Source organism: Sporothrix schenckii (assembly GCF_000961545.1).
Source record: "Sporothrix schenckii 1099-18 chromosome Unknown Cont46, whole genome shotgun sequence".
In the NCBI taxonomy this organism is placed as follows: Eukaryota; Fungi; Ascomycota; class Sordariomycetes; order Ophiostomatales; family Ophiostomataceae; genus Sporothrix; species Sporothrix schenckii.
In genome coordinates this window covers 667,424-680,275 of record NW_015971147.1, presented here as the reverse complement: position 1 = coordinate 680,275, position 12,852 = coordinate 667,424, and the positions used below count along the sequence as shown (strand labels likewise).

Here is a 12,852-nt window from a genome sequence, read left to right as displayed (position 1 = left end):
TGACGTTTGGCGTTGTGGATTCTGGCGTGGAGGAAGAAAACGCAGCGCGCGCGTCTTGTCCATGTGCCCTGGACGGTGGTTTCCTAATCGGGAAAATCGATCAACATGTTTGTGGTTGCTGTGACAACATCTGCCCCGCTTTTGTGTATGTAAACTCAAGCCACATGCAATCCACTGTCAGCCACATCAGCCACAACATCATGAATAGCACAATCGCCCCATTGAGGCAATGAAAGCCGTGTACCTGCAAACGAGTCCAAAACATGCAATTGGGCCTTACAATTGCATCTGGCTCGGCTCAGGTTCATCTTCTTCAATCTTCGCGTATTTGGAGTGTGAAAGAGAGTTTGTGGTGACGGAAACGGTGCAGACTTTCCACGTGACACGCGTTAATTGATTTTGGAAGGAGCGCGTCTTAGACGCGTTGCTACCGCGACAGGGAGGTGCGACCAGCCCCACAGGGGAATGATCAAAGCTCACAATTTCCCAGGCAAACCGTCACAGGATTCGATGCCTCCACCGGCAACAGCATCCAGCACATCACCGCCAAATGTGACCGTCACAGCAGCACAGATGACAAGACCATCCAACAGCGAGCCTGGTGCAATTCGAGAACACATCTGCTCGATATGGACGAGGTAGCCGCAACAGTTGGCCGCCACACGGCAGCCCGGCGGCCGCTTGTGAACAAGTCGAACCGGCCACATCTCCCGATTTTTGCAGACAAGCTGCTGTGCGGCGAATCGACACTCGGTATGGACGACGTGTTACTGTCCGGCTCCGACGATGAGTACTACGACAGCCCTGGCGCACGATGCCGACGTCTCGAAGAGCAGGCACGGCTTTTTCTCGAAGGCCGCCGACCTCGGCTTCTCTCAGCGTCATTAAGGGGACCGTTTGGCAGAGAGACGCGCTGGGAGAACCCCTGGAGAGGGAGAAGGGGCAAGATTGGCACAAAGGTCGTCTCTCGTTCGACCAAGACGCAACAGCCCTTGATAGTATCGACGTCCGATCCCGGTGTCGGCAGCCAGAAACAGACTACTGCGCCAGTCGCCACATCTGCATCGAACACGGACTTAGGAACGACACCGAGCACCATCACAACCCAAAAAGACCCAGAAATCAAGAAACGGGCAGCTGCTAGCAACTGGCTGCGGCGAACGAACCTAAAGCGCTTGAAACCCAACTATGATGATGTTTTGGCCGCCTCACCGTCCGCTTCGCGAACCACCAGAGCAGCGAGCTCGGCAAAGGCTGCAGCCGCACCCAAGACGCCAGACCTGGCACGACCCACGTCAGACCTGGCACGACCCACGTCCGATCCGCCTCGAGACGCCCTCACGACAGCCGCCGACGAAGCTGTCGGAGGCAGCTGCAACGCCGCGCCGAGTCAAAGCCTGGCCAGCACTGAACTGCCGGTGTCCCACATATCAGACAGCGAGCCTTCTATGTCGGTACTTCCGTCCGATCTCTTTTTGAGCAGTCATATCGGATCTGAGCCATTATTACCACAAATTCCTGCTTCTTCCAAAAAGACAACTGCAACTGAAACAACAAGCCTCGTCGGGGATGAAGCATCAGCAGCCTTTGGCGATGACACGACGTTGCGGCCGGCAGAGCAAGAAAGCACAAAGTCGGTAAATGGACCAATGCCAAGCGAGCCTCAGCCACCTGCCACGAGTGGAACTGAAATTGATGCATCGGAACCGAGCGACGATGTCCACGACGGAGAACCAGCCGAGCCATCAAACGAGATACCGGATGAGCAAAATACTAGCAACTTTGCCGACATGACCTCAACAACATGTGCTACGGATTCTGTGGCAGGCGAAACGACAACGCTTTCGACAGTAACCTACGACACGGAGATGGTGGACGCAAGGATTGCGACACAGGATCAAAGTCCATGGGCAAAGGCTCAATCAAACACCATGGTCGGCGATATGGTTGCTCACAGCTCAGCCGACCCTGTTGTCCAGCGTCAATACGATAGCCAGGCTACAAGTTTTGTGACAGCCCAGAGCCCTTGGTCCAGAGAGACTCAGACTCTTGTTCCAGTGGTGGCTGCTGTCCGGCCAGATCCTCCATCTCCAGACGTCGAAGCAGACGAACCAGATGCGAGCGCAAACGAAACCGGCAGGCCGAGCATCTCTGTCAGTCAAAATCCATGGGCGGACGTGAATACTGCGGCGTCCTCGTTCTCATCCTCCACATCCAATCTGCCTACGTCTCCATGCTCACCAAAGGGGGAGACACCTGTCCTACCACCAATCGATAAGGAAGGCCTCGAGCAAGATACGGAAACGTTCCTACCATCTCTACCCATCCCGGTCGCTCATTCCTCTGGGACCGCACCGTCTACGCCGGACACGAAACAATCCAGCCTCCCCACGCCAGACATGACCGTGTCGATCAAGTCCTTTAGGAGATTCCGCTCGCCGACGCCAACGCCACCACCTCGGCGGAGGAGCGCAAAGGTAGGGGGCCCTCGGTCGATTCTTCGTCAGCCGCGCCGGCGATCGGAAGCAACGGCCAGCACCAGCAAATGTGGCCGCTGTGTTCACTTCTCTCTTCCCGGGTACGAAGCAGCGGCGCCCGCGGACGAGACTCCTGGCGGAACCGCAGCCTCTGCCTCGATAGAACAACGCGACGGAACGTTCCGGGAACCACAACGAGCCGCTTCGCCTCCTCCACAAGACAAGATGCTCGTGGAGTCTCTCCCAACAGAGGTCGACCGGTTCAAGGGACACTACGCAACAATGGCCGGCCGGACAAGGGGCCAACGGGCAGCTATATTGGCAGGATCACAGGCAGGCGAAGCACAGTTTGCGACTGCCGACACCGGCGTCGCCAAGTTTCAACCTATTGCAATTTCATACGGACAAGACCCAGCGCCGGATCTTGAGTTGTACACCAGTCCGTCCGTCGATGCTATGGCATCCCGGTTCCAGGAGGCGGATGCGGAAACGTCCAAACTGCAGCAGATACCGTCCGGGCAGTCGCGCCATCAATCGGTCGTGTCGCACTCTGGCGATAAGGTGCCCAGTGCAGACAGCGACAACAATAAGGAGAACGCCACGCGAGGCGGGGAGACCGAACAGCACGGGGACGACGATGACAGTCGAGACGACGATGCCGCGTCGGCTGTAGACGCTGTGCAAGACGTTATGGACAACCTCGATGACTTTCTGGGCTTATGGGATATGGATGCCGAGCTCGCTGAAGCGCGTGCCGGCAGGATGTAAAGGGACGTGAACACGGCGTGTAGATGGACAAAATACTATCATTAGGCAGGGGCGCATTTATTTCAGGAGGGCATCTTTATGTTTGCATTTCAATCACCTGTATAACATACAATCTGTGAATTACAAGTTTAGTATTTTTGCACTGTGGACTTCTTTCAAAAGCTGTAAAGACTCAGAGTGCGTGTGGCATCATGTTTTTTTGCCTTTACATAGCCACTTATAACCATCAACATGATTTAACAAGTTGCCATTCTATTTTAATCACACAGGTTCTTGTGATCGATTTTTTTTTATATTTAATTTATATTCCATTTTCTCGAAAATTAAAATAAAAATAAAAACAAGAGTAGAATAATACTTGATGTGAACATGACAATTTTTGTAAACAAAGCAACGTAAATGTTTACTTTCCTCACAAGTCAGTTACAATCTTCTAGACCTCTTTGGATCACCAATCTTAAGAGCACGTTGTAGATTGTCGGTGGTTGAGAATCTGGCCTCGTCCATACCTGGCCTTTAGTTTGTTGTTTAAAGCGATCTTAGTAAGAGGCTGAGAAGTGGCGTTGGCGCGTCAAGTGCCGACAGTCACCCACGTGCGGCTCGTAGCATCGTTTAGTACACCGTTTCTTCACCGACGGCTGTACATAGTCTCTGATCGTTGGCATCTAAACAAACCGAATGCAATCAAGGGGCTTTGAAGAACAAAAATTAAGAGCACACGCAAAAAAAATGCCATAGGATAGGCTGTCTTTCTTGCCATGGCCGTTCCAGTCGTTGGTTTGCCCCCCTGTTTTCGATCACGGTTCCCACCGGGGAAGACGGAACGCTTGTCATGGGGTGGATATCGTGTGTCTACTTCGTATGTTGTACACTCTTGTTGCCTGGTCTCCGTTAGAGGTTTGTCGTTTCGTCTATTATCTGTTGGGTTTTTGCCCCTTTGCTGACTCTTGGCATGTATTATTAGGACAGCTGCTTTTGATGTCTCTACGATGCATTGAGGTGACGCAAAAAAGCGCACATGGCGAAAGTAGAAGCTCTCCTTGGACGATAGGAAAAGGAGAAAAAAAGGGATTCAATGACAAACGGAGCGGTGAACACAAGCAAAAGCAGGGCGTGAGGCACGAAGCGAAGAAACGACGCAAATATGGAAACAGTCGACAAATTTCACATATACTGGGATAGAGATTTCTCGAGTCTGGATGCAATCCTTTTTTCGATACCCAATCGGATGCCACAGGATTGAAAATTTTGAAGAAGTAATGAAAGAGGACGAGGAAAAAGAGCAAGGGACCAAAGGAAGACCCTGCCCGTATGTTCTGGCGCGAGCTGCAATCACATCCCCCTGTTCATATGCATATGTCTTGGTACATGTCTTGGTATTTTGTCGAGTCTCAGCCGAACAAGAGCGAGAGAAGTCGGGGATGCGGGATATGGGGCTGTTAAAACGGATGCATTGCACTATTTTATGAGAACTGACGGAGCTGAATAAACTCGAGGCCACCTTGGACACGGGCTGTAAGTCGTCGGCTTCGATGCATCTTCTTGGAGCATCCGTCACGTAGATGCATACCAAGCCCCATGTCACCGCCTGAAGGACGATGCGGGATAAATGGCTCGACAGGGAGCACGAGCCGGCCGTGAGCAATTGCCGTCGAGAAAAAAAAGTTGATCTGGAAAAAGGCACAAATGCGAAACCAGCTTTGCTGGGACGTGCCGTCTTGTGCTTGGATATCTCAGCCAAGAGATGTTCTGTGCAACAAGAGACGAAGCATGATAACGATGACGAGCAGGGAGGGCACGCAGGGCCTGGTTGCTGATGCTACACAAAAAGGTGAAAGAGGGAGCCTTGCAATGAAACAAAAAAAAGAAATATAAGCACAAAAATAAACAGGACGAAGGAAAAGTACCGTGGAATGATCGCGAGTGACCAAGACCACGGGCGAGCTTCCCGAGACTGGGGAAAGCTTCAAGAACAAAGGGCCGAGTGGGCCACAAGCAAGAACAAAGAAGCAACAATGATAAGACATCGCCGCACCGCCTTAGTCTTTTACCCAAAAGCCGTCTTCCTGCCGCATACACCAGATCTGTGGTTTGGCTTGGAATTGGGCCAGGGCGGTGGTCCGCAATGGACAAGACGAGATGAATCCCAAGGGCACGTTCCGGCTTGATTGGCCTGCGCTTGCTGCGCTGTCGTTGCGCTGAGCTGGCCATGGCTTGTTTCTGATGCACCGTTTTGGCGTTGCTGCATGACGGCTGGGCCCTTCTGCACACTGGCTCCTCTTTCGTGCATTCCCTTGCTCGTGCTATGCAACTGTTTTCTGTTTTCCTTTATCATGACGACGGGGCGGTGGAGAGATACGGTGTCCTCCTTGCCCTCCTTTTGAGCTTCGAGTCCACGATTTGTCGGTTGCAGCTGGGTCCAATTGCGATGGATGGGTGCTTTCCGCGGGCCGAGTAGTGAGGCAATTGTTGAGCGCGGTAGGATACCGTTGTACACACCGCATCGTTCATTGGATTTCCCACGATGTGGCCTGGCCAGACGGGCCGCACAACGCCAGCGATTTTGTGCTTCCGCTGGCAAGGAGACGATAATAGCACCGAATGGTCTGTTGTTGGGGAACAGCGCGCGATGCCTATTTCGGTGATTACAGATCAAATTTTGCTTGGCGCCTGCACTAGCCTCGCACGTGATCCCGTGGCGCAAAGATTGCTTCGGCACTGAATAAAGTAGGGCTTGCGGACCAAGACTCAGTCTTCCTGCCCTTGCGTGTCTCAAAGATTCACGAAAACAGCGTGCGAAAAATATAGTTTTTTTTGTTGTTTCTTAACGGAACCATGTCGTATTACCTTTTCTCCCTGTCGTAGGACACTGACAGTGTTACGAGCAGTCGTGCCATTGCTGTCTGTTAGTCTGGCTGTTCTTTCCTAAAACGGCTGTTGGCTAGTAATCTGGAAAAGGGGAAAGAGCGATCCATGGAAAAAAGGAGACTGCGAACCCGGACGGTAGTCAACGCTTGCGTTTGTACTTGGCCCTCCGTACGTAATTGCTGTACCGCTACCGAACAAACACAGTGGGACTGCGGAGAGAGAGGAGACGGGAAGGGGAGTTCAAACAAGGAGAAAAACGTCACTTGACCTCGACCGGCTTATCAGGTGCAAGTGTCTTTGCGGTTACAGGCACTGGGCTCTGGGAAGGCGCAGACTAGAGGATATGGCCGTCGGAGCCAAAGTTCCTTCCGGCTTTGCACAACGTAGGAGGTTTGCGAACGTGTAGGGCGTCGGGAGAGCGATTGTCCTCACCACGCCGGTCGCTCCTGCTCCGTTTTGTGTGTCTGGGCGCCGCACAAGCACTTGTGCGTTCGCGGTGCCCCATCACGCCTTCCTTGTGGAATGTTGAATCCACGTCGTCCTTCTGTACATCGTACTTGTCGTAACAGTTTTGTTTGCTTTTACTTGTCTGTCCGCCCTGTGTCCAAATCGGTCTCCGTCTGCACCTGCCCAACGTGCCCAGCACAAGATGCGTCACCACCGCCAGCAATCAAACGTCCACTAGACCCACGTGTTGCGTTACGTAACAACTACCGACCACTCACTGACGAAACGGTGGCTCGTCTTTCTCCGCACGGTCGCCCTTTCCCTTGTTTTTTTCTTGCCTCCCAGTGCGACCAATCCCACCGCAGGAATCCATACCGTTTTCCGACTATCGCACCCCTGCACCGGCCTTACAGTTGTACTTGCACTTTGCACTTGTTTTTCCCACCCCTCCTTTGTCAACAGTGCCTTTTCTCCCAAGTCCATTTTCGCCATCTGCAAATCGCCGCTCGTGTTCGTCCACGATTCTCACGACCCAAAAGAAGGCCATTCCTCCAATCCACCCACAATCGAGCCATTGTGTTTGCCCTTGTAAACGTTGAGCGTATTCTGTTGTGCAGCTTAAGGGGGCATTCTTTTCTTTTATTATTTGTTCCTGTCTTTTCTCGTTCTTGTAGTTTCTTTATCTTTTGTTTTTTCTCTTATCTTCTTCTCTTCCTCCCATTTCCATCCTTTCCCCTCTACGGCGAGCAATTGCAGGACGCTCCATGACGGTGGTTTCGGCCCCCTCTATCGTCTGCTGCTGAATACCTGCCAACTTTGCCACTTTCGAACTTGTTCGGGCGGCCAGTTCGCAGCAGACCGCAATGATGGCAGCGGAACGACTCCCGGCCGACTACGGCGCACATAGCAGTGCCAGTGCCGGTGATCACCACCTCGGCGCATCGAGTACTGGCAGCTTGGAAAGCAGCAGACCTCGGCACCAGATCGACGACCGCAAGCTGTCCTTTGAAGAGCCTGCAGGCCACCTCGATCTCGACGACGCCGACCGCCATTCTAGCACAACCACATCGGTTACATCACAGCCCCAGCTGCAGCTACTACCACAGACCACGACTCGTCACGACCGTACCATTTCCTCGGAACCCGACTGCAAGGCTGCCCAATGCCACAATGGGGGCCTAGATCCTTCTGACCAAACAGAACCTGAAGCGGAAGCCTTGCAGACATCCAATCTGGCCACTGCACGTATAGCAACTGTGGCGGCACCGCCCTTGGCACCGTCGACGCCAACGGCTTCCCCTCGCCGCCAACAGCAGCTCTCCTCCTCGTCCATCCTTTCTGCATCCTCGACATCCACCCACAACGACTATCCCACATCGTCCGATTTCGTCGTCGTCCTGCGTGACGCCAAACAGCAGGTTTCTGGCAACGATCCTTCTGTGCGGCCGGACCAACCGCTGTACTTTTCTGTTCAGTCTCCAGGCGCAGACCGGTCTTCATCCCGCGACTACTTTGACGCCCCAGGCCGGTCGGACCGGACTCCGACGTTGCCCGCGGCACCAGCATCTGGGGCATCCGGCGACCGGCCACCGATTGCGATTCCGATCTCGAAGCAACCCGGTTCAGCACTCCGTTCGCGTGCGACACACTCCTCTACAGATGACACCGATACTGACTCGCGAAACGCATTGGCCGCCTTGACGACAAAGCGACGCACGAATAGCCGGCGGGAATCGGGTGACAAGTCGGACGGCAGCGCCGATACAGCGGTGGCTGCCGAGGACGGCGACGACTCGGGCGAAGAAAAGATATCGGCGTTGTTTGTTCCCCATCAGAGCGTCGAAGAGGGCGCAGAGACGCCGCCACTGGGAAGCACACCGAATGGAGCGATCGCCGCTCCCGCGTCCTCGGTCGGGGCTCTGCAGCCAAACCGAGAAACCTTCAGCACATGGCGGAGTGAGAGCACGACGACTGAGCACGACGTGACTCACCCGACACCCGCCCCTTCTTCGAACCTGTCTCCCGATTTTAGCAACAAGATCCGCCGGCAAATGTCTCACAGCGACCATCAGTATGCCGCGCGAATTGCATCCCACCCGGTTACACCTAGCGAGGAGCCCGAGCCGGTTGTGTCTGACAGCGCCGACACGGCGGTGGAGTTGCCGTCGCGACCCATGTCGCAGTACTTTGAGGAGCCTGACGTTGATACTCAGCCCGAGCCTAACCAGCCGCGAGACGCTATCGAGCTGATCCCGTACAAACACCAAGTCGGCGGCCATACCACTTTGTGGCGCTTTTCCAAGCGGGCCGTGTGCAAGCAACTGACCAACCGAGAAAATGAGTTTTACGAGCGGATTGAGCGGTACCACAGAGACCTGCTCCCTTTCCTGCCCAGGTGAGTATTCTTTGTTACAAATTCCCTGGTCTTTCACCAAATGGTCATGCTGACCTACGATAGGTATATTGGTGTTTTGAATGTGACCTTCCACAAGAAGCCTCGGCGCAAGTCGACAATTAAGAAGGACGATGTGGCTGCCGCTGAACTGAAACAAATTGGCCAAGGCGAGCTCAGCGCTGTTGCCAAGGACAATAACACAGAGTCGTCCTCGACCGCTCGCGACGATGCAGCTGTAGCAACCTCTGCCGCTCCGACGACCACCAGAATCATCAGTCAATCCATCCAGAACTCGCAGACACAGGTACCGACAGTCACTTTCATTGATAATCAGCACATCCTTCCTCGCCATCTTCTACAGCCAAACGGCGCGTCTTCGAGCAACACGCCGCGGGGCTCCCAATCTGCTACCACAACCGCCGAAAACAACCTGCTTAGAGAGCACCTGCAAAGGGCAGTTGGCGGTGCTGAACAGCAGGACTTTATACTGCCTGGGCCTCCTGCGCGTAGTACTGCTACCCGTCCTACCCTGGAAGGTCGTCACTTGAACAGCTGGGGTGCCACGCTGGTGAATAAGCGCTTGCGCAACGAGGTCTTTACCGATGCATTTCTCAAGCAGCCGGTGGATGTTCAAAAGTACCAAAAGGGCAAGACGGCGCGCGCAGTTCCGCGGAAGATCCTTCAGCAGCACGTCCTGCGCCCGTCCAATTCCGAGTCAACCTTGGTTACCGAACGCGAGCGCCGTGCCAGCGCCGATGCTGCCCAGAAGAACCAGTTCGCCAGCCCTTTCAAGAACGACACTGTGCCCACTGCGTCTATGATGCTCACGCAGAGCGACATGGGGCCCGTGGTAAAGAGTCTGAATGACGAGGCTGTTGTCGATGACGCCGAAAGTCCAAAGGATGTGACCGGTACTAGTGCGCCCGAGGCACAGAACTTTGTCGACCAGCTGCGGCCGTTGCACCGCAGACGTCGCTACTCTGGCACCGGCCTGCGGCGCAAGCCTAAGAATGTGACTGACCCCCGTGGTGACCTCAAGTACTACGAAGGAGCTGATGAGGCTGCATACAAGGCCGACATTGATGACATGACCACCGCGAATACGACGACAAACACCAGCCGGTCGTCCTTTAACGCTCCGATGGCCTTGGCTGCATTTGAAGACCGCTTTGCCCGTCACGAGATCGCAAACCATCCCGCCGAAGCTGGCGACAAGACCGAGAATCATAGCACGATTTCTGCCATGGACATTAAGAAGCCGCAGCATAGCAATCGCGGATTCAGCAACCTGTCGCACCAGCTTGAGATGGATGCTCCAGCCGAGGCGACCCCTGTGCAAGACCCTGTGCCATTCCTAGCCAACTCGACTGCTATGACCTTGGCCGGCAGCCCGTCCGAGTTTAGGAAAATCCCGCGGCCCATCAACCCCAAAGAAGCAAAGACGCACTCCGGGTCTCGGCAGGAGTACTTCTTGCTCTTGGAAGATCTTACGGCGGGCATGAAACGACCATGCATCATGGACCTCAAGATGGGCACCCGGCAGTACGGTGTCGAAGCCAGCCCCAAGAAACAGCTCTCCCAGCAGCGCAAATGCGCAAACACTACATCGCGTGAGCTTGGTGTGCGCATCTGTGGTATGCAGGTGTGGAACGCGTCTTTGGAGAACTACATCTACCACGACAAGTACTTTGGCCGCAACGTCAAGGCAGGCCAGGAGTTCAAGAGCGTCATCCGGGAGTTTTTGTACGACGGCTCCGACCTCTCTAGCATTTTGCGGCACATCCCAACCATGCTCGAGAAGCTCAGGCAGCTGGAGAAAATCATCCGTCGCCTCCGCGGCTACCGTTTCTACGCTGCGAGTCTTCTCGTCTTTTACGACGGCGACCAGAGCAACAGGGACGATGGCAGCGGCGCGTTGACCGGCGGCGAGGATACGGCCATTGAAGACTCGACTACGGACTTCGCCACGGACAACGAAGACCTGTCCGTCCGCGACGAGATTATGCGTCGCCGCCGCCAGCGCCGTCGGGACAAGCGCGAGATCGATTTCAAGATGGCCGACTTTGCCAACAGCGTGATTGAGGCTGACGCTGTCAAGAATCGACCGTGCCCGCCGCAGCACCCGTCGGACGTCGACCGTGGCTTTTTGCATGGCCTGCGGTCTCTGCAGCGCTACTTGACGCAGATTCAGCGCGACGTGCGGTCAGAGATGGGTCTGGCCTGGCCGCTTCGTAACCTGGACCAACGTGACATGGACTTGAACACCTGGGACGACTCTGGCGATGTGAGCGAGTAATGCAACGCAACGCAATTGACACGACCTTCCCCTTCTTGCGACGATATGCAGGCTCCTGCAGTCGCGCTCAATGAACTCTTTCTCAACTGCCTCACTTTCTTCCCCTTTTCTTCTTCTTTTGTTGTTTCTTTCTCTTCTCTCTTCTCTCTTTGTTTCTCTTTTTCATGATTTTCTATTTCACGAAGGCGTATCTGGCTTTTTATATCATTTCCCGTCACCATACCCCTTTGTAGCATATTTTCGGCGTTTCTTTCTCACTTGTTTACGTCATTCTTCGTGCATGTTGGATCATGGTTTTCGGGTTATTTCTTTCTTGCCGTTTCCCCTGCGGCCTTCCACTAGATCTCCTGTCTGTCTCTCGGACCTCGACTCTCTCTTATGACGACCTGTTTTCCTTTTGTCTCTCTCCTCTTTTCTTATGTCTTCATTTGTATTGCGTGAACGACGGGACACTGGGAACCAAAAAAAGGATTTTATACAAGGGAGCATAATAGAAATGGGGGACATTCACTGGTACTGGGACAGGGTTCAGGGAACGGGAAAAGTGAGGCAATACCTGGGAGTCGATAGAATGTTTCCAATACCAGTTTGTGAAAGGCTATGGCGTATGCTATGTCTTTTTTCTTTTTCTTCTGTTCTTTTCTTTCCAGGTTGACTGCTTGTCTTCTTGTTATACACTTTTCCTGTAATTATTCTACCACAATCGTTTTCAGGGCGTCATATCTACCCAGATGGACGTGCAACTGTTACCTTTACCTCAACATTTCATCATTTATCAACTTTATTTGTCGGCCCTGTTCAATCTTTTCACTGGCGCGTGGCAGCGACACTGTTACAAGCTGGCAGTACTTCAGTGGACTTCAGTGGACCCGCCTCTGAAATGTGATACAAAACATCCCCTGTCGGTACCCGAATGACGGTTACGAAATGGGCCTTGAATCGAGCAAAGCAACAAAAGAACCTACTGTCATACATTCGAGTCCCTTTAAAATTGACTGATCAACTTCCTTGACGTACTTTTACAAATTCTGCTGGGGAGACAAGGCTACTGACATATTACATACAAAACTATGCGTCGTAAGAACTGGGTCTCATCCGCCTACAAGAATTCACGTGATCCACCAGCCACAGGGGGCTTGAACGTGCATCACCCTAACCATTTTAACCACGCTCCATGTGGTGTATCGCACTCGGCTTCAACCCCACACCTTCTCCAGACTGACGACGCGCCCAGATTCCGGCATCAACGACCATCGCCATCGCCATCACCGCCATCTATTTCGACCCGAAAAGCGGTGATTTTTGTTCGGCAGACTCACGACTATTCGCTGACAACCACGAATTCACTGCCCCGTGCCTCCATGGGCCCCTACTTCTGTTGCTAAACCAGCCAGGAAAACGACCTCCTTGTCCCTATTTGTCACATCGATCGACCCGATCTGACTTCCGACAGCGATATCCATCATCGATATCATCACCGGAACAACGTTAGTTATCAAGACTTTGGACGTACTGGCCAATCGCGTTGGTGGTCGGGGTTGGTTTGCGCATTTCTGCCGCGCATCGGCTGTTCCGAGCGCTCTCTCGTCGTTTTACAACGT

General features: G+C 53.6%; 2 protein-coding genes across 2 annotated transcripts; both read left to right on the top strand.

Moving 5' to 3' along the window:
- Nucleotides 1-629: 629 nt before the first annotated feature.
- SPSK_03993 (uncharacterized protein) lies at nucleotides 630-3,245 on the top strand (the record flags this gene model as incomplete). The annotated part of the gene is made up of 1 exon (XM_016730808.1): nucleotides 630-3,245. One exon carries the CDS (start codon nucleotides 630-632, stop codon nucleotides 3,243-3,245), a length of 2,616 nt encoding a protein of 871 aa, XP_016586529.1.
- Nucleotides 3,246-7,423: 4,178 nt separating this feature from the next.
- On the top strand, nucleotides 7,424-11,251 carry SPSK_03893 (inositol hexaphosphate kinase; the record flags this gene model as incomplete). Its single annotated transcript, XM_016730708.1, has 2 exons — nucleotides 7,424-8,955; nucleotides 9,019-11,251. The coding sequence occupies 2 exons, from the start codon at nucleotides 7,424-7,426 to the stop codon at nucleotides 11,249-11,251; spliced, it is 3,765 nt and encodes a 1,254-aa protein (XP_016586528.1).
- Nucleotides 11,252-12,852: the final 1,601 nt, after the last annotated feature.